The following is a 24313-nucleotide window of genomic DNA, read 5'->3' as shown; positions in this document are numbered from 1 at the left end:
TGTTGAAACAAGGTACATGTGAATAAAGCAGCAGGGTTTAGTTTTAAGAAATAGTGTAACTTGCACCAAAAGTCACTTCTAAGATCACATTCAATGTATTTAGTGAATAGGCTTGATAGCACTTTAAAATGTGTCCCACACCATGAAAAGGTTAACAGATGAACTAATCACATGCCAGGTGTGTGTGCAGGTCAGGGACTCAATGAAAAAGTGCCTAGAAATAGATAAGGTTTCCATTAATGTTGCCATATCTGCGGTTTTGGGCTACTTTGAAAAGCCAGCTGCGGTATTGTTTTTTGCAGTCGTGAGTTTCTACAGTATTTGTTTGGGTACTTTGTATGCTTCTGCAGATATTGGCGCTTTTAAATATTTTTGTTTTATATGCATGTGCCAATCAATCAAAATAAAATAAAGACAAAAAGTCATATAACACTGTCTCCTCATATGAATACAAAGGCGGGTCCCCTTTGTATTCATACAGCTCCTGTGAGCCAGCTTCTTGCATCAGCTCAAAATCTCACTTAAAATGTTAAAATGTTATTTATATATCTATTGAACTGTATTCTGTATTGCTATTTATTTCAAATCAATATCTGTGTCCAGGTTTATACTAAAGTAAAGCAGTTTAAGGCACTTCAGAATTCCCGAAAATGCCTGAAGTTAAATCATTGTGTTTTTTTGTTTTTTTTTTCACTTTATGGAGTTTTGCTACAGGTTATGTCATTGTAGGTTTTGGGGTCCAAGTGCTGCTGAGAGGCCTTCCATGGAAAAGATCCTGCCAGGCCAAAGCTCTGTCACACAAGTGTCCAGTTTAGTTGCGAGGTTGGCGGGCCAGAGAACACTTTAAACGTTGTTATAGCAGTATAGATATTTTTATATTTTTTCTTGTATGGACGACCATTGCCGGTAAAAGTGTATAATTAATTAATTGTTTATTAAATTCCTTATATTTCTTGGCAGTGGAGTCGGTATTAAACATACAAGGTACATCTGCAAGGGAAACACCTACATAATGTAACACACACTTTTGTGTAAATGTATCACAAAATAATGACTGACAAACTTTGCATGCAGCTGGCAAAAGAAGCATTTCCCGTAATCCTGTAACGTGTGACGCTAATATTCCCTAGAGATGAGTTGCACCCCCACTTCCCTGAATGAATACGTACGACACAGCAATCTTTGGATTACACTCACTGAGCACACACGCGAGGAGGCACATCAAGTCAGTGCCTACTCGCTACCCATGATGGCTAAACATCCTTCCCGCATATTATTATTATTAGTAGTCGTAGTCGTAGTATTAGTATTATTGTCAACCACTTTAACGTCCGTTGTGACAATCCGCCGTCGTTGTACACAAAACACATATTCAGTACTGTTTCTTTAAAACGAGAACGCTGTGCACTTACTATTCTTATTGGTTCCCACGTTGCATGTGATCCTACAGCTGATTTCCTTGGGTTGCGCGAGTCTGTGTGTACTGTAATATGTGTGTGTACTGTATGTATATGTATGTGTGTGTGTGCGTGTTTTGTGTGGGATCACGATTCCTCGTCACCTGTATTTCACCCACTGATCATCAAACCTAACATTTTGGTAAGCTATGGCTCAGGCATCTCAGATCAGCGCCCTGGAGCTCAACTGTCCCATCAAAGTGGAACACGACAGGAAACGACGGCAGTTTACCGTAAGATTAAACGGTAAAGTACCGAATGCTACTTTTCTGTAGTTTTTTCCACCTTTTGTCTCTAAATCAGCAGCAGTTAGATGATTCCTCTCTTGAACTCGCTGTCAGTTTTCATCAGTGTTTGTGTACGTTTTTATAAAACAAAAAGCGTCCGCTTGTAGTGCAAGTATTTTTTAAAAACATGTATTTAATATTTATGTTTTGCAAACCACTCGAAGCGAGGGGAGGGGGGTAGACTCCAAGTCCAAACCTGTATTTGACGGTCTTTTGGGTGTGAACTTCGTTAAATTGCAACGTCAAATCCCCCTGCGCTAAATAATATTTTAATCCCACTAGCTTTTGATTTTCTTCATTTGTTTTGTTTATTTCTTAGTACTAACACACACACACACACACACACACACAAACGTGGTTGTAATGGCAAAACATAAAATAATACGGAAGAGCCTCGCATTGTCATCAGCCCCGGGGATTTGGGATTTGGAAAGTGGAAAAGCGAGAGAAAGGACTGAGACGTGAATATGTAAACAAGTAGTGGGATTCCAACATGGGATGGAGCGGCAGGCCTGCGATGTGCACGGTCTGATGCCCGGGTATGAGTTTAAAAATAGGTTGCTGTGTTCGGGTTGTCTAGCAAGCGTGTCGTCGAGTTAAGAAGTTCAATTTGAACACAATTCTTAAAGTAACAGCTGCCGAACTGAAAGCACCACTTGTTTCTTAATTTCCCATAATAACTATAACGAGTGTTACATTTAAATACTAAAAATAAACTTAGATACAGTGACAACGTGTCGACTACAAGTCTTTTCCAATAAAAAAAAGTAAATACGTAATTAATTAATTCATATTTATTCTCAATCATTTTCTAATTTACATTAATGTGGTCAAAGTTGGAAATACGTTTGGGTGGTATTGACATTCCTGATGTTTGAAACAAAACAAGGGTAGACTGATAATGTCTTTGGACAACAGGAAAATGCAAGCTGACACATAGCAAGATATATTGGGCTTGGTAAAGGAGAAAAGTTAACAGCACACCTGTCTTCAAAAATCACATTGCTGCCTGCATCCGTGTCCTACTGGCATGAGTTTGTTTTCATTGTTATTTTATGCCTTATCCTATATCAGGAACTACAATGAGAATGCCAGGACATTTTTTTTTTCTTTTTTAGCTAGAAGTGAGAAAGATGAACTCCCAGAACTAGACAAATCAATGACATTATGCCAAATGTAAATCTGTACTGTAAGTTGTGTGAGAAAATGTTTTACAAAATGAGTAACAAGCCTTTAAACTAACCTTATAAGTTGAGTGTGACTGGTATTGTAGCATACAGTTTTTTGCTCTTTTATCTAGCATAGTGAATTTGAAACACCTGCCATAGCATTGTAAATTGGGTTTTTGGGCAACCTTTTGGAAGGGGAAATCTGCACATAGTGACTGAAATGTTAGGGGTTCCATTTACTTAGCTTAACAAATGAATCAGGCATGTGAGTCCATTAACACCAAGTGTTTGCAGGGGTTCTATTGTCTCTAGCAGTATGATGGTCTGCTCCTGAACAACAATAGTTTTCTGTATAGGTTGCTAACATAGTGTTACATGGAGTTGCAGATAATACATTATCTATCCCGTCTGAAACCTGGTGTTTTTACAACTAGGTCACTCTTAAATTTACTGCGTGTTTGATCTTTAATCTACCGACAGTATTACTTTTTAAAAGGGTTATGGGATGGCAAATGTGTGTTTGGCAGAGTATCGGCTCTGAAAGCCAAGGTTCGTTTAAGCTTTATGAGTGCCGATATAACCGTGCACAGACGTTCACCTTACTGTAACTAGTATAGGCCTTCAGCTTTATTTTTAATATACCAGTTTTATTAGTTAAAAATCCAGCTATATATAGGGGTCCCTGAATGGTTCACCTTGTATAAGCACTGCCGCGCGGTGTGAAGGGTGAGTCATACAATCGGAGGTCGCAAGTTCCAATCCTGGTTGTGTGATGCAGCCGGTCTTTGCTGGGGATTCCGTGGGCGCCCCGCATTGGCTTTGGCGCTCCTGGGGTTGTGGAGTAAAAACTGAAAGCGGCACAACTGATGTCATGAATAGAGTTTCTCCGTGATGTGTCATGGAATACAGCAGGCAAAATGTACGCTCTGATTGGCTGAAGGATCCTGAGCACTCTATAATGTCTAATACAACACAGTAGAGATAAATTCTGACTGTCATGTCTGCTTAGTCTTTGTTTGCCTAAATGCTAAATGCTTATGAAAAGACTACTCAAGGTTAAAGTGAGATGGAGCAGCATATTGATGTGGCTCAAGCTTCTATGCACAATACTTGTTTCCTTTGTGCTTCAGTGCACAGCGCAACGAATACGCTTCCCCACAGCCACGAGGAGGCTTTCTACCAAACATCTGTAAACCATGATGTATAATCAGAGGGAGAGTAGAGGCAGTTGGTCATGGCATGTCGTACTTCACATTTTTCCTTATACGTTATGTGATAAACACTTGTTGGGTTGTGGTGAGACTAGGTATTGCCATATTTAAGTTGTAATGTGTATCAGATTCTGGGATGTATGGCAGACATCGGTGTCATCCTGATGGCTCTAATTTTGAATTCACAGTCAGGGGTTGTATGTTCTTGACATTGTTTAGTTTCTTTGTGCATTGATACACCCTGCTGGCTGACCTGAACCACTTGTTTACATCATTTGGCAATTTTTCTGAAGTGGGGAATGAAGACACTTCTAATCTGGGGGTCTCTATTGTTAGTGGAGAGGACATTGTACATTAGAAATAAAAACACCAACTTCAATGCTAAACCAATGAGCTGTTTAAGGAATTGTAGCTAACAAAATAATTCCTTAATCTTAATCATTTGGCACTTCCATTAGCTACATAGGTTGCACATGTGAAGTTGTTTTAGCACATAAAACAGACATGTGGTACAACACTAGTTTAAAGGAAGTTCTCAGTGTGCTTGCCTTGCCTTCGTGGAAGTCTGTCTATCAATCGGTCAAATTCTTCTCCAAGCGCTTCACAGTCAAATAAGTAACAAGACCAAACAAACAATGTGAAATAAAAAAACAAAAATACATCAAATATAATCACACTTTAAAGGCTTGGAAGAACAATTAGGCCTTCAGCCTAGTGGAAAAAGCTCCTAGCATGACATACTGAGACACGGATGAACCCAGCATCCCTGAATCTGTCCGTCACACTGGCGTCCAGGTGTATCGATGGAGCAGTGCTATGAGGTGTGCAGGTCCAAGACCCCAAGTGCTTTCAAGGTCAACAACAGAATTTTAGAGATATGGAAACTAATAGGAAGCCAGCGCAGTCTTAGTAAAACCGGTGTGATATTTTCAGTCCTTTTAGTACCAGTAAGAATTCTTGCTGTCGCATTTTGAACAAGCTGTAACTTATTCACTGGTCGAGCAGGCCACTCAGCTAATAGAGCATTACAGTAATCAATGCGTGAAGTGACAATGCATGTACCAGAACCTGACCACCTTCCGGCGCCTCCTCAAGACACACCTCTTCAGACAACACCTGTAAAACTCAACTCTTCCCTTCTGGACAATAAAGCACTCTGCCTTTTAAAACTTTAACTTGCACTTATCTGCTCCCTATTTTACAGTATCTAATCCTGCACTTAACCCAGTCTGTAGTATTTTGTATTTCACTTGCACTCGTATCTAACCCTGATGTAACTATCAACACTTATCTGCTCTTGAACTACCCCGATATCAAATCGTACTGTGTTTTTGTATTTGCTCTAATTAGGACTAAAGTCATTGTATTTTGTATCTTACTCTTAATTGTACTTTAATTCTTGATATGTATTTTTTGTATACAACTGTAAATTGCCCTGGGTAAGGGTGTCTGCTAAGAAATAAAAAAATAAATAATAATAATAATAATAATTATTATTATTATTATTATCATTATTATTATTATTATTATCATCATCTCAGCATCATGTCTACTACTATTGTACTTTGTCATTTCACCCCAGCAGTGTCTACTGCGTCATGTTACTGGCTGAAAGCTTGTCAGTCAAGTGGGGAAGCAGCTGATTGGTAAATAACAGGGAAGAAGCCAGTGAAGGGGTGGGGACAACCAATCAAGTGCAACACTAACTGAAAGCATGGCTTGCAAAGAGAGATGCCTTTAACCCAGTATTATACAAGATGTCGTGGTTTACCTGGAAGTGTTAGGCAGTTATTTTAAGGAAAGAAATCCTCTGGTTTAAGTTTTTCATATATTGTACTTGATACATAATCCCACATGGACCCACATGGAGAGCTGTGTTTATCTCACTCTTGAGGATTAAACAAAAAATGCTTTATTGTGGGAATTTCTCCATTACATAAATGTATAGAAATACAGTATATTGCCATGGGATGACAAACACAGGTCATTCAGTCCTTTGGGTGAGATGTAAAATCGAGGTCCTGTTGTAAGTGATTCTGCAGCAGATGTTGATACATAGTTCACCCCCTAGTCTCGAAGTCACTTTGGATAAAAGTATCTGCTAAAATGAAGTGTAACCTCTGAAGTGGTGCAGGTACTAAATCAATGGATAATGAAGCCTGCAATGGAACAGCACTTCAGGACCAGCGCTGCCTAGCCTCGCTCTGTTTATAGGGGAGCTACAGTAATAGTTTTGCGTCTTCTCTTTTAGGCTCCCATGATCGTGCTGTGTTGTTGTACGAATACATCGGGAAGAAGACCGTGGATCTCCAGCACACCGAGGTCCCTGATGCCTATAGAGGTCGAGGGATCGCAAAGCATCTGGCAAAGGTATGGGAGAGGGGTCGAAAACAAGTGATCAAGAGATGCACACAGCAGAGATGTGTCCTTAGAGGCTGCTTCTGCTGTCCCCGTTTACCAATTAAACAAATCTAATTGAATGTGGGAGAGTTCCACTGAGATGCATAGCAGCTGCATTACAAGAGCATCCCAGGTGAAATGCAGGCAGGGAAACACACGGGGCAAACACAGCTGAATAATTGTTCAAACACATCCAATGGTTGACATACACAGCTAATGTGAAAGAAGTTGATATCTGTATCAAATATATAAATATAGTCGGCACCGCCTATTCGGGATACTGATAATTTCCGCTTTAATGGGATACAACTCTAGGAGACGGTTCTTTCCAATGCTATTTATGTCACTTTGTTTAATTGGGATACAGTATTTTCAATTTATGAACGGAGATCGTTTTTCAGAGAAAGAGCAGTCGCGTAGCATAGTGCAGTGAGTGTGTAAATTGCGTAAACCACGTTGAACTCTTGAAGGAGGAGTCTCCTGTGGTTTCTGTTGCAAAGAAAGTAGGCATGTCAACACCTGAACCATTCAAACATCCATCCAGGTCCACCAGTTGCTATTTCAATATACAGTAGAAGCCCAGTACTTCAAACCCCTTTGCCTTATTAACCCAATGCAAGCGCGAAAAAGGTGGAACCCTTTTTAATTTCATTTGGAATTTAAACTTGTACAGACAAGCTGTTAAGGAATATGTCAAACTGTATTATCCCTGATTTCATTTCAAACGGCATAAACTTTTGAGTGTAAACCTGTTTAGCTTCTATGGACCAACAGCACTATGGAATACAGCACTGTATTGCAGAGTACAGTATTGAAACTTCTTTTCAGTACTGTATTCAATTTATGGTTTGTCCTTTTTATTTATTTTTTTTAAGTGAAAGCAATGGCCCAATAAAGCCATGCAACTAAATGTACTGAACTGTTAAGGCCGAGACGCACATGAGCGGCCCAATGCCGTCAGCTATCGGGCGGCATTTTACCAACAATATCACTGGCAATGTTACTGAATGGTGCTGCACAGACCAGAGCGATACAATACCACAGTGTCGGTCAAATCCAATCCAGAGCGATGTTTTCCAAATGCTGCGCGGTACCGTCGGTGGATTAACCAATCACGGCCCAGTGGTGATAACATGTGCTTGACAGGAAAAATCATGAATGACAATCTGGTGTCGACGGAGGTGTCCAAGCACCCATATTTCCTACAAGGATGCCGAGATGAAGGCAAACATCTGGAAAGCCATAGGACAGTGGTCAGCAAATGGCGGCCCGCGGGCCAAATCCGTCATCTGGCCTGAGGAAGCCTCCTTGGCAGGGCTGAGCGAGAGGGGAACTTCATTTTAATATTACCGCAAGGGGCTTGTCATGATTCCCCGTATGACCTTCATATATTTCTTGCGCGTAAGCAGGAAATTAAGTGTTTTGCAACACTGATTCCAAAGTAGTTGCTGATTGTGATGATACATTTATGCCTCGGTATGGTACTGGAATCCTCATACATAGACATAAAACAAAATTCAAAAGTAGCATACATTTTTATTTTAAATGCTTTATGCGTTATGACAAATTCAATGAGAAAAGGGGCACTTTCCTTCTGCGATCAGCTTTCGAACACCAGGTGTAATAGACGTGACAGCGATATGTAGCGTCCTCCAAAGATTCTTGTGTCAGCCTATTTTGTGCATTCATTTTTATTGCATTCATTGTGGAATAAACCGCTTTGCATGTGTAAGTAGATCCAAACATGGAGGGCACAAACAGAGCCAGCTTCTTCATGGTCACGTAGTTCTCTGGACATATATAGGCAGAACACAATGATTCCAGATTTGCTGCGTTAATGAATTCAGTTTTCAGCAACGACAATGCCTGCAAATCTACTCGTACTAGTAGCAGAGCTGTTTTGTCGATTTGTGGGAAGCACTTGCTTTTCATGGGATGAGAAATCAGCATCGGAGTTGATTGAAAATGGATCACAGACAAAACGATTACATGACTGCCTGGGAATGCTGAAGTTGTCAAAACAAGCACTGAAATTCTTTCAGCTGTATAATAAAGTCATAAGGGCAGTGACTACATCGTTGGTAGCAGCCAGTTAAGGTGCAGCAGCCTACATGATGTTAAGTCTGACAGAAATATATCTAGTTTCTTCCCAAAAACATCCAGTTTTTCGACCAGATCGATGATGGTTTTGTCTCATCCTTGATTGAGAGCATTGAGGTGGCAAAAAATGTTGGTTAGGAATGCCACCTTCGCAAAGAAACTCTTTGTTTTCAAGCATGCTGAGATACTTGGCTGATTTCTTATGATTGCTTCTTCACAGGAAGTCGCACACTTGGTTCTGAAGCCCACAGACTGCTGCAGTGAATTGGCCTTGCTCAGCCATCATACATCGTTATGGAGGAGCAGATCGTCGTTGCTCACTGATGATTCTGCAACCAGCTCTCGGAAGAGGCTGTGTTGCAAGCTTGACGTTGCTCTGATGAAATTAATCATTTTCAGTACTACCGCCATTATTTCTTTACGTTCCCCGCTTAGCCGAGCACACAGCACACTTTGATGAATGAGACAGTGTGCAGCTACTGCAGAAAGTCGCGCTATCAAACCTTTGTCTGCCAGCCATGGAAGGGGTGCCATCGGTAACAATAAGAGAAATGTTTTCGAGCGATAGTCCATGCTGTTTGAATACGCTGAGCCTTTCAAAACTGATGTCGCCAGTTTTCAAGAAGTTCCAAACCTAACAGCATCTCTCGGACATTTTGGCCATCAAAGTGCCTGACGTACACTTGTACACGACATGTTATTGTTCTTGCTGACAGTGTGGCAGGGTAGAACAGAGCCCTGCATGTAAATAGGGGGCAGGCAGAGCCTTGCTGGTAAATGTGTTTTATTGTTAGGTGTTCATTGGGAACGGGAGAATGTATTGTTTATGGATGATGTGATTGGTGTTTATTTAAAATATAATGTTTTATAACTGTACTATTATGGCTTCCAGTAGATTTTTGCAATTTATCATTTTGTAGTTTCTTTGATTACATGATGGTAAATAATATACCTAAATTATGTTCATATCGTTTTTTTTTTTTTTTAATTGTCTCAATCATACGATTCTCGGTGATGCAAAACCTTTTGGCCATAGCTGTACATTATATTAGAGTACATAACCTACTCTGTGTTACTGAACTACCGTTCAATTTTTCTGCAACACTGTAGCAGAGTCAGTCGCGTAGTGCAGACCGCTCATGTGTGGCCGGTTGGGGACTAGCAGTATCGCACCGCAGGAATGCCCAGCGGAGCTGCGTCACCTATGTGTGTCCCGGCCGGATTTATGTGCAACTAAATATACTGAACTGTTATGTATGTGCAATAGACTGTGCATACAAATAAAAAACAGTGCTTGACTTGTTTGAATCAGTTTCACATTGACATATTATTTTGTACAGAAAGTTTCAGTACCGCTGTCAGATGTGCTTTGGAGAGTGATGTTATATACACTGTACCATTAAGGAAACACAGAGTTTGGGGTATGAGAAGATTGCTTATGTTTAAATAACCCTTTTAGGGTACAATATATATTCATGTATTGCTGTTTTTGTTGTGTTCATTCATACAAACTATTTCTATGTCCCCCAAGCTGTTTCGATGACCAGGCTTCTACTGTACTTGTTTACCTGTGATATCTCTGTGTTATATTGCTTCTTTAAACACCCAGCAGACAACATGGGAAGTGCTTTTGAGGCTTGTGACAGGGCGAGGAGCCCTGCACATGAAAAGGGGGCGGGGCAAAGCCCTGCCATAAATGTATTGTTTATTTTTAGAACGGGATACCCCTCCACCCCTGTGCAATTTATTATATTGTATTTGTTTTGTATTCTTCTTCTTCTTGTCATGATTTATTTATTTACTAAATGTGACTGCGAAGAGCTGTAGGTTTTGTTTAGTAGCGTGGATGGGAAGCCCCATCCACAATTTAAAAACCTTGTGTAGAAGGTGGCCATCTCCCGAATTAATTGAGTAATTTGTTGCTAATCGGGAGATGGTCACCTGCATATAAGCCTGCAGTTATCCCTTCTCTGTGTGAGTTGTTCAGAGGAGAGAATGGAGCGAGAGAAAGACAGGAGAAAGAAACAAGAAAGAAACAAAACGAAACAAAGTAAAATATAATAAAAAAATGTATCTCTTTTTTTTTTTTTTTAAGTAAAAATAATCTAGGAACAGTGAAGGCGATTTGCCCAGCCTGACCTGGATCATTTGTTTGGTGTTTTGTGTGTGTGATTTTTGTTTTTGTTAAAACCTTTATTTTTGCTCTGTGAGAAGTGTGTTTGTTTAAATATTTATTTTATTTTTGTTATTTAAATAAACGGCGCACGCCTGCGGTGCAAAAGACGCGTATTTTTGTATTGTTTTCTTCCTGAATTCTGCCCTGACGTCACCACTTAGCCATCCTGTCACAGGGCTGGATTGCAAACACAATATACTACAGATGGTGACAGAGAGGATATGTCATGAAAAAATCTGACTTCCAGTATTTCATTTCATGGGCGGATGCATCGATAGCAAACAAGCCTTTGGGTGAGGGTATCCTTCCGCTGCTTACCGCCCATGACATAAATACCATATAGCATGTTCTTTTCATGACTTGTCTTGTTTATGCCACGAATGTTTACATGTTCTATAACTGGGATATAAGTAAGAGATCTGAAGGTACTGTACAGTAATCTATTACTTTTTACGAGGCAGTACAGAGCTCATCTCTTCATACAGGTGAGCTGGGAGGAGAGAAGCACATTCTTCACTCAGGGTTTTGTGAAGTCTTTTTGAAATTCCTCAGTTAAAATTTCGTCATCTAAATCAAAATTTAGATAAAAGTTTACTTCCAATGTTTGTTTTGATATCGGCATTATATTTGTGTTGCAGTACGTCAATGAAAAGATCTCTAAGATGACATAACATGAAAGTAACTCGTGGAAATGTAACCACATGCCTGGGGGTTTACAGTGTTAACTGAATTAATCCCTAAATCATCTAAAGCCCTGTTCACACTTGCATTTCTATACCGGTATCCAGCGTTCCATCTAAGGTTAAAATATGCACATTTTTTGCAGTAACTGGAAACAACCTTCACATTCGGTTTACTAACTTTCGCAAGTTACTATCATAAATATCAACTCCAACATCTCGAGGTAAACCTATCATTTTGAGAGCATTCTTGCAAAGCATTAACATCAGCATATTTGTGTCTGTCTTGCAGCTGATTATCTGATTTCCCTGTAAAAATGCACGTCACATTCCTGTACAGGGTGGGCGAAGCAGAGAGAGTGCTGCTCGGTGCTGCTCATGAACTCTTCATATAATTGAATACTGATCAGTGAAGCACAATCTTCCTGCATTATTTAGAAGTATAAATACGCTGATGAACATAAATAAAAATTACAGTATTCATACTTTGACATTTTTTGTTTTATTTCCCTTTTAATAAACAACCATTTCAGAAATATCATCATCTCTGGCATTTTGAAACTGGTAAAAATGAAATCAAAATATTAATTTAGAGTCGAAAATACACATTTAAGTGTATAATATAGTAACTGAAGAAGACATACCATGTGCATTTTTTTTCTTTTTTTTTGCAAGTGAGTTTATTCATCATGTAACTTCAGCATGGCAGCTGCACCAACGAAGAAAACAAATGCAATGTTTCAGTAAAAGACAGAGCTAAAAAGCACTGCATTCTTGTATGTTGAAACTAAGGTACTGGACTGCGTTCAGACAGGGCTTTCCCTAAGTAAGTTAGTCAAATTAATAGCGTGTTTAATTATTGTTTAGTTTATTCCTTTCCATGCTACCTGCCTTTTAATAAGGTATAATTAGCAATATTAAACCATGGCCGTTTCTTAATTACATTATATTATCTGATGATGAATAAACAAGCTCAAAGCTATTTTTTCTAGCAATACATTGCTTGAAAAATGTATTGCTTTGCTGTATAGAGGATATATGTTAAAACCTCTTGGTTTTAATAAAAATAAAGAATTGTGGTAATATTTATTAATTTACTTTAATAAATTATTAATTGTAGTAATATTTATTAATTTACTTTAACGATCAACATTATATTTATGTTCAAATGCCATGTTTAATTATTTATGCACCACCTACTCGATTTAAGGCTGAGGCGATGAATCGATTTATTGATGCATTCTATTGTTGGACAACTATAGATAGTCAAGCCTATGCATTGTTTTTGTGTAAAGGGTTTAAGCAAAGGAAAGTTTTTTTTTTATTAAAATTCTTTTTTGCATGAAGCGCAGAACTTCTCTGCTCCCCTTCAGGTCTGACTCGCTGAATCTGCATGTGATGCATTGTCATTTCTTTACTTTTGAGTGAGACTTTTTAGATTGAAAGTAAATCCTAGAATGAGTAAGTATCACGTCAATTTATTGTAGCTAACAAAATAGTCCCATACGTTTTCTATGCCAAGCACATCCAGTGGCAGTTTAGAAAGAAAAGCATGTTTTAGCAAACATGTGTTTTCATTTTAAAACACGATGTATGGTACTATACTAGGTTAAAGAAAGCTTCAAAAAGAGCCTGCTGTGTACGGTTGCTGTATGTGATGGTGCTTTTGGATGACCCCTAATGTAAGTGCAAAATTGATAAGGTTTATTGAATTGTTATTTTAGCTACAATTTCATTTCTCAGCCCGGAGAGAGAAACTGTACACTTCAGCAACTCAAAAGCAAAAATTGAATTGTAGAAACTGGGCACGAACCAGAGAAGTCTTCAACATATCCAGTCAAGCTTCCCAGACATGTTGTAGCTCAAGGGCCTCCCTGAAGATTCCCTGCATGATTTTGAATCCAACTGAGAAAGAAGTAATTACTAGTGAAATGTGTGTCGAGTTGTAACTCACAAAGTAATTCCACGAATCTCGCTTGTTTGGAAGTCTGTTCCTGATTAACTTCTTAAGTCATCTGGGTCAAAGCATATTACTGGCTGAAAGGACATTAGTTATTTGTTATTGATAAGAAAGAAGGTGTTTAAGGGGTGGGGATAATTTTATTCTCCAGGTGAAGTGACCTGGGAAGTACAAGACTACCTGAAAGTTTACTAGAACTTGCTTTTCTTTCAAAACTGCACATTGCATACCTTTATAACGAATGAAAGTGCACAGCAGGTAACATTTTATGGAATCATTTTGTAGACTACAATCATTTTAATTGTATATTTTTGTATAGTTGGGTAATTTTGATAAAATGAAAATAAATGTTCATTTTGTGGTGATTGCAGCTGATAGTCTCTCCATTCATCGTATCTCAAATGTTCAGTTTTGAAAGAAATGCATGTTATAGTAAACATATGGTACTACACTTGGTTAAGAAAATCTCTGTTTGCAAGCCATGCTTTCATTTAGTGTTGCACTTGCTTGGTCACTTCAGCTCGAGAGTGAAATTGTCCCACCTCTTCACTGTCTTCTTTCCGTTGACCCAGAAGACTCTGCTGAGGTGAAATGACCCAGGAAGTGCAAGTGTAAACAGATAACCTGAGAATAAAGCATCGAAGCTGAGAGCTTCCACCTTAAATAGTACCAAAATACATTTGTTGTTTTACACTGAAGTGCAAAATGGCTAAATGTATGGAATTATTTTGTTAGCTTAAATTGCTTTAAAAAATAAATGCAAAGCATCTCCTGAGAAATCTCAAATAAACATGAAGGTGGGTGGCAGTCCCGGCAGAGATTAGACAAAGCTAACCACCGGCATGCAGCAGGCAGGCAAACAGCAGGCTTTCACAACTCGGCGTGGCCTGTGATTCACTTTATAAAAGCAGCACTATAACTGGAAACAAATGTCCTGGCCTGCTGCAAACATGCTTGGAGAATCCGATAGAAGGGATGAGACAGTGAGCGCATGGTCTGGATGCACACCACACAGGTGTGATGAATAGAGCTGGTCTGTATGGATCAGATAGAAGGGTTAAGCATGAGACAGTGAGCGCATGGTCTGGATGCACATCACACAGGTGTGATGAATATAGCTGGTCTGCAGAGATCAGATAGAAGGGATAAGCATGAGACAGTGACCGCATGGTCTAGAAGCACACCACACAGGTGTGATGAATAGAGCTGGTCTGCAGGGATCAGATAGAAGGGATAAGCATGAGACAGTGAGCGCATGGTCTGGATCCACACAACACAGGTGTGATGAATAGAGCTGGTCTACAGGGATCAGATAGAAGGGATAAGCATGAGACAGTGACCGCATGGTCTAGAAGCACACCACACAGGTGTGATGAATAGAGCTGGTCTGCAGGGATCAGATAGAAGGGATAAGCATGAGACAGTGACCGCATGGTCTGGATCCACACAACACAGGTGTGATGAATAGAGCTGGTCTGCAGGGATCAGATAGAAGGGATAAGCATGAGACAGTGACCGCATGGTCTGGATCCACACAACACAGGTGTGATGAATAGAGCTGGTCTGCAGGGATCAGATAGAAGGGATAAGCATGAGACAGTGACCGCATGGTCTGGATCCACACAACACAGGTGTGATGAATAGAGCTGGTCTACAGGGATCAGATAGAAGGGATAAGCATGAGACAGTGACCGCATGGTCTGGATCCACACAACACAGGTGTGATGAATAGAGCTGGTCTACAGGGATCAGATAGAAGGGATAAGCATGAGACAGTGACCGCATGGTCTGGATCCACACAACACAGGTGTGATGAATCGAGCTGGCCTTCAGGGCACCCTGCTTTTTATTTCTTTCAAACATCTCAGTATTTACAAAGAGGGTCTTCTGTGGTGAAAGGAATCTTTTTAAAATGTATTTAGGAAATGTTATTTTTCTTAAACAAATAATGTGTTTATTTTCATCGACTGGCCAACATTCTGTGTGATAATGTTCTGTGCGATGATATTTAACTGTTCAAATGACAAAAATTGTCATGTACATAGTAACAAAATTTAGAAATGACAGAAAAGAAGCCAACACATACATGAACACATTGAAACGGATATTAGCCTGTCCTACATTATCCAAAACTACAGCTGAAACATTTGTCATTGAATGTATTCTGTGCATACAGTATGTCACCCTTTTAGAGCTTTACTAACTGCTTATGCAATTGTGATGAAACTTGGGAACATTATTTCGCTCTCGAGTGAGGTGACATGGAGAACGCTGTACATAGTGAACATTATTTCGCTCTCGAGTGAGGTGACATGGAGATTGCTGTACATAGTGAACATTATTTCGCTCTCGAGTGAGGTGACATGGAGAACGCTGTACATAGTGAACATTATTTCGCTCTCGAGTGAGGTGACATGGAGAACGCTGTACATAGTGAACATTATTTCGCTCTCGAGTGAGGTGACATGAAGAATGCTGTACATAGTGAACATTATTACATGCACTATTTGATCATGGCAATATACTGTGCTTTTATCAGTCAGTCTCATATTATACAGATGTTCCAAAAGACTGCTTTAACAGTTAATAATATGCTCAATAGCAGAACATTTATATGTAGCTCCACTGTTAAGCTTCACTTTGCATGTAGATGGTTTTAAAGGGTACTACTTACACTGTGTTAAAGGTTAGATTTCTTTTACTTAAACATGTAAATAGATGGGTTAAGAAGTGAGTATGGAGGCAGACAGTGGGAGCTCTGTTCTTCAGACTGTATGTAGAGTTACTGAGGTCTTGCATTGCAAAGGACGTTATATCCTAAAGGCATATTATAAGGCCCTTAGGCTCATATGCTTCTATTTTGATAAAGGTTTTTATCATTAGAATTGCATTTCAGGGCAAAGGCAGATTACACCCAGCTTTTTAGTTTTATCGTCAAAAGTAATGGCAAGCGCACTTTGCTTTAGCATTAGAGGTTTGCCCTGTCATCAAAACCAGGCCCAATATGTTTGTTTGTTTGTCGTGTAAACGGAAGTAGAATTTCATCATACCCCTCTGCACTCAAAGAAATCCAGTAGCTGGCTCTTCTTTACTTTGGTGAAGTTATTATTATTATTATTATTATTATTATTATTATTATTATTATTATTATTATTTGTAATAGTAGTAGTATTAAAAGTGCAAAGAAGAGCAACCAAAATTATTATCAGTAGTAGTATTACGAGTGCAACCAGAATTACAGAATTATTCTGGGTTTAAAAGGCATGTCGTATGCAGACAGTCTAAAAGAATTGAATCTGTTCAGTCTTGAACAAGAAGACTACACACCGATCTGGAACCAACTCCCCAGTAATGTTGTTGAAGCTGACACCCTGGGACCCTTCAAGAAGCTGCTTGATGAGATTCTGGGATCAATAAGCTACTAACAACCAAACGAGCAAGATGGGCCGAATGGCCTCCCCTCGTTTGTAAACTTTCTTATGTTCTTATGCTTTAAATTACATAATCTTCCATGAGTCAGATATTAATGTAACATTTTAATTGAATAAGTATCTTGGGATGTCTTGGCACGATCAGGCACAATACTGGAATATAAGAGGAATTCCGTTCCCCCGATAGAAAGATGAGTCTTTGCTGAACAGATTTAGTTATTGCACACTTCACGCCTGTAGTCCAAGCAGTGCTGACTGGCCTCTTGCCCCAGTTATATGGATGACTGCTGCTAATATGATGACAATTCATTGAGAGACATTACCTAGATTTTGTCTTTATCTTAAAATGAATTTTCTACTAATTTTAATTTTAAAATAATATTCTATCATGAAAACACCAGCCTAGGTTAATTTAGAAGACATTGAAAAAGACTTGTCATCGAAACGTCATTGAATTTATTAAGTTTCTTTCAGTGTTTTAAATTCAGCACTCTTTACACATTATGGATGAAGCCTAAGTACTGTTGTTTTTCCTTTATGTTTAGGCAGCCATGGATTTTGTAGTTGAAGAAGACCTGAAGGCTCACCTTACCTGCTGGTATATTCAGAAGTTTGTGAAGGAGAACCCACAGCCTCAATACCTGGAGCGTGTTTTGCATTGATACAGTGGTGCGGGGGTTGGGGTTGGGGTTGGGGTTGGGGTTGGGGTTGGGGGGGGTGTTATAGTGTCTTCATGGGGCATGGGAAACCCACACCCTATTTATTTTTCATTCTCCTTTGAGCTATGCTTACATGTCTTGGTTGATGTGCTCTGGTCCACGATTGAGCTTTGTGGGGGTGATTCGAGGAATACATGCAGACAAGTTTAACTGTATCTCTTGGAAATAAAGAAACCCGAAGAGCCAATTCCTTGAAAGGGCTATAGCTGTCTTGAATCTTAAGAACCCACTGCAGGACTTATAGATTGTAAGTTCCTCCATCACCAGTCATCTAACCGTGTTTACAATAAAGAACAAAACAGTATCCCTCTATCCTTGGCAGCGCTCTGAAAGGCCATATTTCCAACTTGACAGTGCAAAGTGAAGGTTCTCCAGTCAATCAGATGTCCCTTCCTGAAGAGGAACTGATTTATCCCTCTTTATTGAGATCAGTTTGCCTCAAGAAACACACACACAGGCATTTCAATAGAATGCAATTGGGGAGCGATGCGGAGTCAGTGTACTGGGGTCTTCTCAAGAGCAGCATGTGTCTGTTCAGTGTGTGAATTCAGGAAACTTGTGGAATTAAACACGAAGAAGCAAGACCTGGAGCATCCATCGGCCTGCAGATTCAGGGTTTTTCTATTGTTTAGTGTAATAAGGGTGCAAGGCTTGTTGTTCAGCACAGTGGAGTAAGTACAGTGTGGCAGAGCCAGGATATCTGCTAAGGGTAGACCCTCTGACTCCAGAAGAACTCAAGCCCTGACTTCAATGAAACTGCTGGTGATTTTCAAGCTTTGAAGCCTTTTGACAATTTACTACTTTTTATATGCAACTGATATTCTGTGTTTACATGCAAATATTTGTATTAGTGTATCGTATTTTAGCCTGCTTGATTTGGTCAGCTATGTATAGCCAAGCAATGTTCAAGAAAATGAAGACAGCATTTGTATTTATTTTTTAAAGAGGTGAAACAGTTCACACCACACTGTTAGCTGCAAATTAATGAAGAGAAATGAGTTTCATGGAAATAAAAAGGGTTTACTAGTGGAATGCAGACATCATTCTCAAGCACACAGGACTTTTGTTTGTTTGTTTTTCAACTATAACTTGCTCAATCCTGGTTTCATTTACCTTAGCAGGTAATGCTAGGTAGAGGGCACCAGAGCCAAGCTATGCTCATATACACATTGTCATTGTTAAACCTCTAGAGCAGAGGTACTCAACTCTGGCCCTCGAGATTCAATCCAGTCCAGGGTTTTACTCCAAGCATGTTCTAATGTAGTTAATTGAAGCTGTTAAGATGCAATTAACTAATTTAGGACCTGGTTGGACTAAAGACCAGGACTGGAATAGATCTCAAGGGCCAGAGTTGAGTACCACTGTTCTAGAACATGCATGTTCCAGCAGAAGTGACTGTGAAACCATTCTGGTTAACATGGTCCCTTGCCTACTGATAGCACAGTAAAAACATGAAGACCTTGTTGCTGAGGGTTCAAATCTCTCAGTTCAGTATGTAGTTGAACTTTTCTTTTTAATGCATTTTTGTAAATTTGGATAATGTCCACTTTTCCAAAAGCAAGTCCAAGCCAGCACCACTCTATGTTCTCTGGGAACATTCTTAAAAGGAAATTGACAAAATTGCAGTCAATTATGATAAGTACAAATGTAAATTGTAAGCTAATACTTTTTCTTCTTTTTTTACCAAATATTTAACCGAATGTTTACTGTATCATGAATTTCACATTGAGTGTTTCTTCAGTAAGTGTCATTTACCGTATCTTAATATATTGTATACCACTGTACTTTACTGTTTGTGCAAATGAATGTAAAATTTGAAATAAATACAAAAGTCAAGTATAGTCAACAGTGTAGTTTTTTTGTATTTGAATGTGAGTTTAACAGTAAAGAGTTCACAAATGATTGCCTATGTTTTAACATAGAAAAAATAACAAGCATAAGTACCTTAATTTTAGAGTTTATTTTACAAATTGAAGGAGTTTTTTTTGTTTTAATAGTTAAACAATGCAGAACCCCCTGCACGGTTTACAAGAAACACATTACATTACCTTTGCTGTTGTCCATATTACAGGATTATATTTTTTAAACATTTTCGACTCATGTGCTAATACATAGCTATACCCCAAAATGTTGAAACTGTATGTATTTGTAACGTGAAAGAGAGTGTTAGTTTCCTGGAATGGGATGGCAGTTTACAAAATGTCTTTGCACTCCAGCATAGAGAACCCATATCTCCTTGACGAGACAAGAAACAAGCATTCTGTGGGGGGAAAAACAAAAACAAACTAATACTGTTTAATCAGAAGACTCTACTGGGGCTGATGTAATCTGGGCAGTGCTAACAAGTCTGTAAAGAGATCATTTGTATTTAACAGTCTCACTCCTCCCGTCTACAGATTTATTCCTGTTTAAACTAGCAATACATAACCTCATTCTACCAAGAAATCTTTTTATAGTTGTCCTGTAAAAAAAAAAAAAGATCCTGAATTTTGTTTTTTAAATGGCTATTAGTGTGATGTATCCCTGCTGTCCTGCAATCACTTTTCTTGTCAAGGTACAGTGTACTTGTTACCCGTCTCTCAAAACTAACAGCAATAAGTAGATCATGTATGGCAAAGAATCCCCACCACAGCTGTCTTTCTTCCAAGGCAGAACACTTAAAGAGCATCAAAATAAATTATTTGTTTTTCTCCTTACCTTGGTTATGTTTGCACCATTCAGAGTGTTCCTTGTTGCAGTTGCTCCAATATTTTATATGAGATGTTTGTAGCGGTTTTCTTTTCATTGTTAACATGCTGACAACTTTTTACACTGAATAAATTACCATTGAAAAATCAAATTTACCAAAATGTGTGCTTTTTTTTATATAGGAACATCTGAGACTTCCAAAATGATAGCAATAGTTATTGGTTCAGTGTAATGTAAATGTACAGTATAGTAGGCTCAAATATGTTTTTTAATGAACATTACTGTAAATCAGTGCAATACCTAGTACTTTATTTGGTGTTACATTGCAAAACCAGCATATTTGTTACATCAAGTCTTTGTTTTAAAGCTTATTGGTGAACTGATAAAGACTGCTATTGTCACCATTTTTTTTCTTTGCTATTAAAAAGGTTTGACTGTATATTAAAGCAGAGACAATAAATCAGGACTACATGCTATTGCACAGAAATGGGGTCAATGCAGATTTGTATAGAGCTCTCGAGCCCTTTACATTGTTATACTGTGCGTTGAACAGGAACCCGTTGAACAGAACAGTCAGGAATCATAAATGTGGAGAAAATCAATGGGTTTACAGCTAGAAATGTAATAAACAGATTGAATTGGAACTGATTATTGTAGTGATAATATAAATTTTTAAACTGCAAACAAATACTTGATAGGTGAATCAAGTCACTGTAGCTCTACCCTCCAAAAAGTATTGGGATATACTTAGGTGGAGCATTTGTTGCCCAATTTATCCCACTCACACCCCTTGGTTACAAGACTAAGTATGCTGGTAACCCTTAGTCGCCACCATAATAAGGTACGAAACGTTACGTAACCCTGGTTCCCTGAAAAAGAAGACGACCACCAAGACATTATGTATGGGATATGCCTGCCCATTGGGTCAGGTGAGAGGCTTGCCTCCACCAGCGTAGAGCTTCCCAGCATAGGCGAGACACGGTCAGCCGACGGTGTCTGTTGCGCTTGGGGTGTAGTCGAAGGCACTGAGCCACACTTGGATTTGGGCACATGTAGAGTAAACCTAGATGGGTGGGTGATGAAGCCACGGCCATCAGACCCAATAGTTTTTAATACAAGACCAATTGTACTGTGGACCCTTGTTGAAACAGGGCCAGACAGTTGCGAATGGCAGCTACTCTGTCATCCAACAGGTAGGCTTGCATCGTACGGGAATCCAGCCGGAGACACAAGTAGACTGTTGGGGGTGAGACCCAGCCTCAACAGATGCTTCATCATAAATCGCTGTGTGGGCCACTGCTCCTACCTGCGACTGGGGCAAATCGACCAGTAGTCCAGGTAATTCATCACCCTGATCACTTGCAGCCGCAAGGGAGCTAAGATGGCATCCATGCACTTTGAAAACGTGCAGGGGGCTAAGGAGAGGCCAAATCACAGCACAGAAAACTCAAAGATGCTCTTCGGTAAGGCGAAGCGGAGATACTTTCTGTGCGCTGGACAAACAGGAACGTGGAATCTGCGTTCTTTCAGTCCAGTGTGATAAACCAATCACCCGCCCGGACAGCCTGGCGAGTACAGCGGACGCCAGCATCTCGTTCTCGGTGAGAGTGCTACAGTAATTCCTCAACCGCTGGTCCAAAGGAATGGTCAGGGGAGGTAGGGGCTGCTTTTGAAGGAAGGAACCACCTTCCCATGAGGCCACGATATCATGGTACATCTCTGCAATGCTGAAATTCAGTTCTGTAACATCCGGGGCAACCGCCGGTGCAGGTGGGGTCAGCTCCGGGGCAGGCATTATCGGCTGAGCTGGGGCCAGAGCAAGGGCTGCCTGGCCAGGGGCTCCCAATGCCGTGTACGGCTCAGCCGTGTATTGAAACACTCAGGCACCAAGGGTGCAGACGCACTGAGGACACTGAGTGAGGTAGAATACAGTACTGGGGCACTGATGGATCGGGGCACCGAGTACAGGTGTTATTGACATGCTGTGGTACTAAGCACTAAACACCGAGGGCGCCTAGCCTTAACCGCGTGAAGTCAACACAACCCGGGGTAGCGCATAGCATATACCGGGGTGGATATACAGGCTCAAGTGGCTGTGGTAGGCAATCAGGAGAGCAGTACAGGGGAGCGCACAGTGCTGCACAAGGGTGCAGCACGGCGATAACCTGGTTCTGCACCGCGTGCAGTCACACAACGTGGCAGCGCATAGCGTATGCCAGAGTGGAGCACAGGCTCAAGGAGCTGCAGTGTGTTAGACAGGAATAAAAGTGTACTGCTTTTTTTTTTTTATCTAACTGCAAAGCCAGTAATAGGAAAACATAGAGGCTTACACACACAGCAATTCAGCTCTGGGAGAAACACATTCACCATGCCAGGCGGGTGACCAAGTGCGCCGAGTAGGCGGGCTGAAACAAACCGGCTGATTCAACTCAACAGTGGGTCCCGGTGGATATCACACTGCTACTACTTTTTCTTTTTAAACTGCAAGGCAGTAAAGAAAAAACACACACACACACAACAGCAAAGTTGTGAGGGTCAAATAGCAGTCACCACGGCAAAGCGGGTAACTGATTTTGTTTTGTTTTTGCCAGCCCACCAAGTAGGCAGGCTGAAACAAGATGGTATATGTGACTCAACAGAGCTGGGTCCCGATGGAGGAATCACGCTTGTATTATTTTTTATTTCTATACTGCAAGGCAGTGAAATAAAACCACACATACACGCACACAACAGCAAAGCAGTGAGGGTAAAACAACAGACACCACGGCAACGCAGGTGAACTGGAATTTTTAAGCGCACCGACAGGGCGGGCTGAGGCAATTTTTTTTTTAAACTGCAATAGCAGAGGAAAACACAAAACAGCAAGCGCTGTAAGGTTTGAAAGCAGACTGAGAAGAAGGAAAAAAAAACAGCGGACCCGGTCTTTTCAAAGCCCGTCTGAAAGAGTGCTGAAAGTGTCAGGCAGGAAGCCATGACAAGCAAGGAGTCCAGACTGAGGATCACTAGAGTATAGGGTTGCCACCCAAACCCAGACATATTTCTAAGTCAGCCTAGGTCTGTCAAAACTGCAGTATACTGTAATACAGTTTAACACAATACCATCAGATCTTGGTACAAATCAATAATCATGCAGTATGCACAGTATTGTGCTCTTGATATTTCTAGCACTCGAACTTGCAAACCAGAATAATAGTAGCTGTAGTACGTTAGAGGCTAATCTTACCTGAGACAGTGGCTGTGGTGATGAGTAACGCGGTGGCTAATCAAAGCAACTTCTGAAGCGAAGATCCTGTCCACCTGCTTTTTTTTAACAAATATTTTTCCAGACAATCACTGGATTTCTGAGTCTAAGCCCGTTTGTGACGGTCAGAATTATTTTACAGCCATTGTGTCATGGGAAATCCCCCCCCCCATAATAAATATTAACAAACGTTATTAATAGACATTGAAAACTACAGCACTATCAATTGTGTGTCAGTAAAAAGAGACAAAATGAGTAAAAATGTACTCAAATTTGGTTCAGGTTTTTCAATGTTACAAATGGCTACCATTAGATATGCAATGCATATTATACACACACACACACACACACACATATATATATATAAACAGACCCACTGTTCATTGACTCTTCCCACACAATGACATCATGCCACTGGTTCTCCATCTTGCTACCCTTGTTTCCTGAGCAGGCCTGTCTCCTCAATTCTATACCCCTCATTCATTTAGAATTGGAGCAGCCACTTCCGCAGCCAAGGCCAACATCAATATCCACACAATCAAAAATACAGGGCGCTGGGCTTCCTCAGTAGACGTTCATCATCTACTGACATTGCTGAAGCCCACCAAAAAATTGTTAGCATGCCCAGAGTGGGGGCAACCTGAACGCCAGGTCCACCAGAGGTTTTCCCCTAAGAGCAAAGGGTTTTTTTCCTCTCCACTGAGCAGCAGGTATATTATTATTATTATTATTATTATTATTATTATTATTATTATTATTTTCTTAGCAGACGCCCTTATCCAGGGCAACTTACA

At 40.0% G+C, this 24313-nt stretch overlaps 1 protein-coding gene across 2 annotated transcripts; it reads left to right on the top strand.

Annotated features, from left to right (window-relative positions):
- The first annotated feature begins 1437 nt into the window (after positions 1 to 1437).
- LOC117418610 (protein NATD1) lies at positions 1438 to 17550 on the top strand. 2 transcript variants are annotated; one of them, XM_034031799.3, is made up of 3 exons: positions 1438 to 1703; positions 6376 to 6494; positions 17417 to 17550. In XM_034031799.3, the coding sequence occupies exons 1-3, from the start codon at positions 1607 to 1609 to the stop codon at positions 17531 to 17533; spliced, it is 333 nt and encodes a 110-aa protein (XP_033887690.1). In that variant the 5' UTR covers positions 1438 to 1606; the 3' UTR covers positions 17534 to 17550. The 2 variants fall into 2 exon arrangements, with proteins under 2 accessions (XP_033887690.1, XP_058891662.1); XM_059035679.1 differs by lacking the exon at positions 17417 to 17550 and adding an exon at positions 8845 to 11098.
- Positions 17551 to 24313: the final 6763 nt, after the last annotated feature.

This window comes from Acipenser ruthenus, chromosome 13, assembly GCF_902713425.1.
Source record: "Acipenser ruthenus chromosome 13, fAciRut3.2 maternal haplotype, whole genome shotgun sequence".
Lineage (NCBI taxonomy): Eukaryota > Metazoa > Chordata > Actinopteri > Acipenseriformes > Acipenseridae > Acipenser > Acipenser ruthenus.
Note: the sequence above shows the minus strand (reverse complement) of the source record. Positions and strands in the feature narration are given on the sequence as shown.

What these genes read in the sequence shown, in the direction of transcription:
- LOC117418610 (XM_059035679.1), top strand. Translation starts at nt 1,607, where the DNA reads ATGGCTCAGGCATCTCAGATCAGCGCCCTGGAGCTCAACTGTCCCATC. An exon ending in GTTTACCGTAAGATTAAACG is followed by an intron (nt 1,704 to 6,375) that starts GTAAAGTACCGA and finishes CTTCTCTTTTAG; the next exon opens with GCTCCCATGATCGTGCTGTG. An exon ending in TCGCAAAGCATCTGGCAAAG is followed by an intron (nt 6,495 to 8,844) that starts GTATGGGAGAGG and finishes GCTTCTTCACAG; the next exon opens with GAAGTCGCACACTTGGTTCT.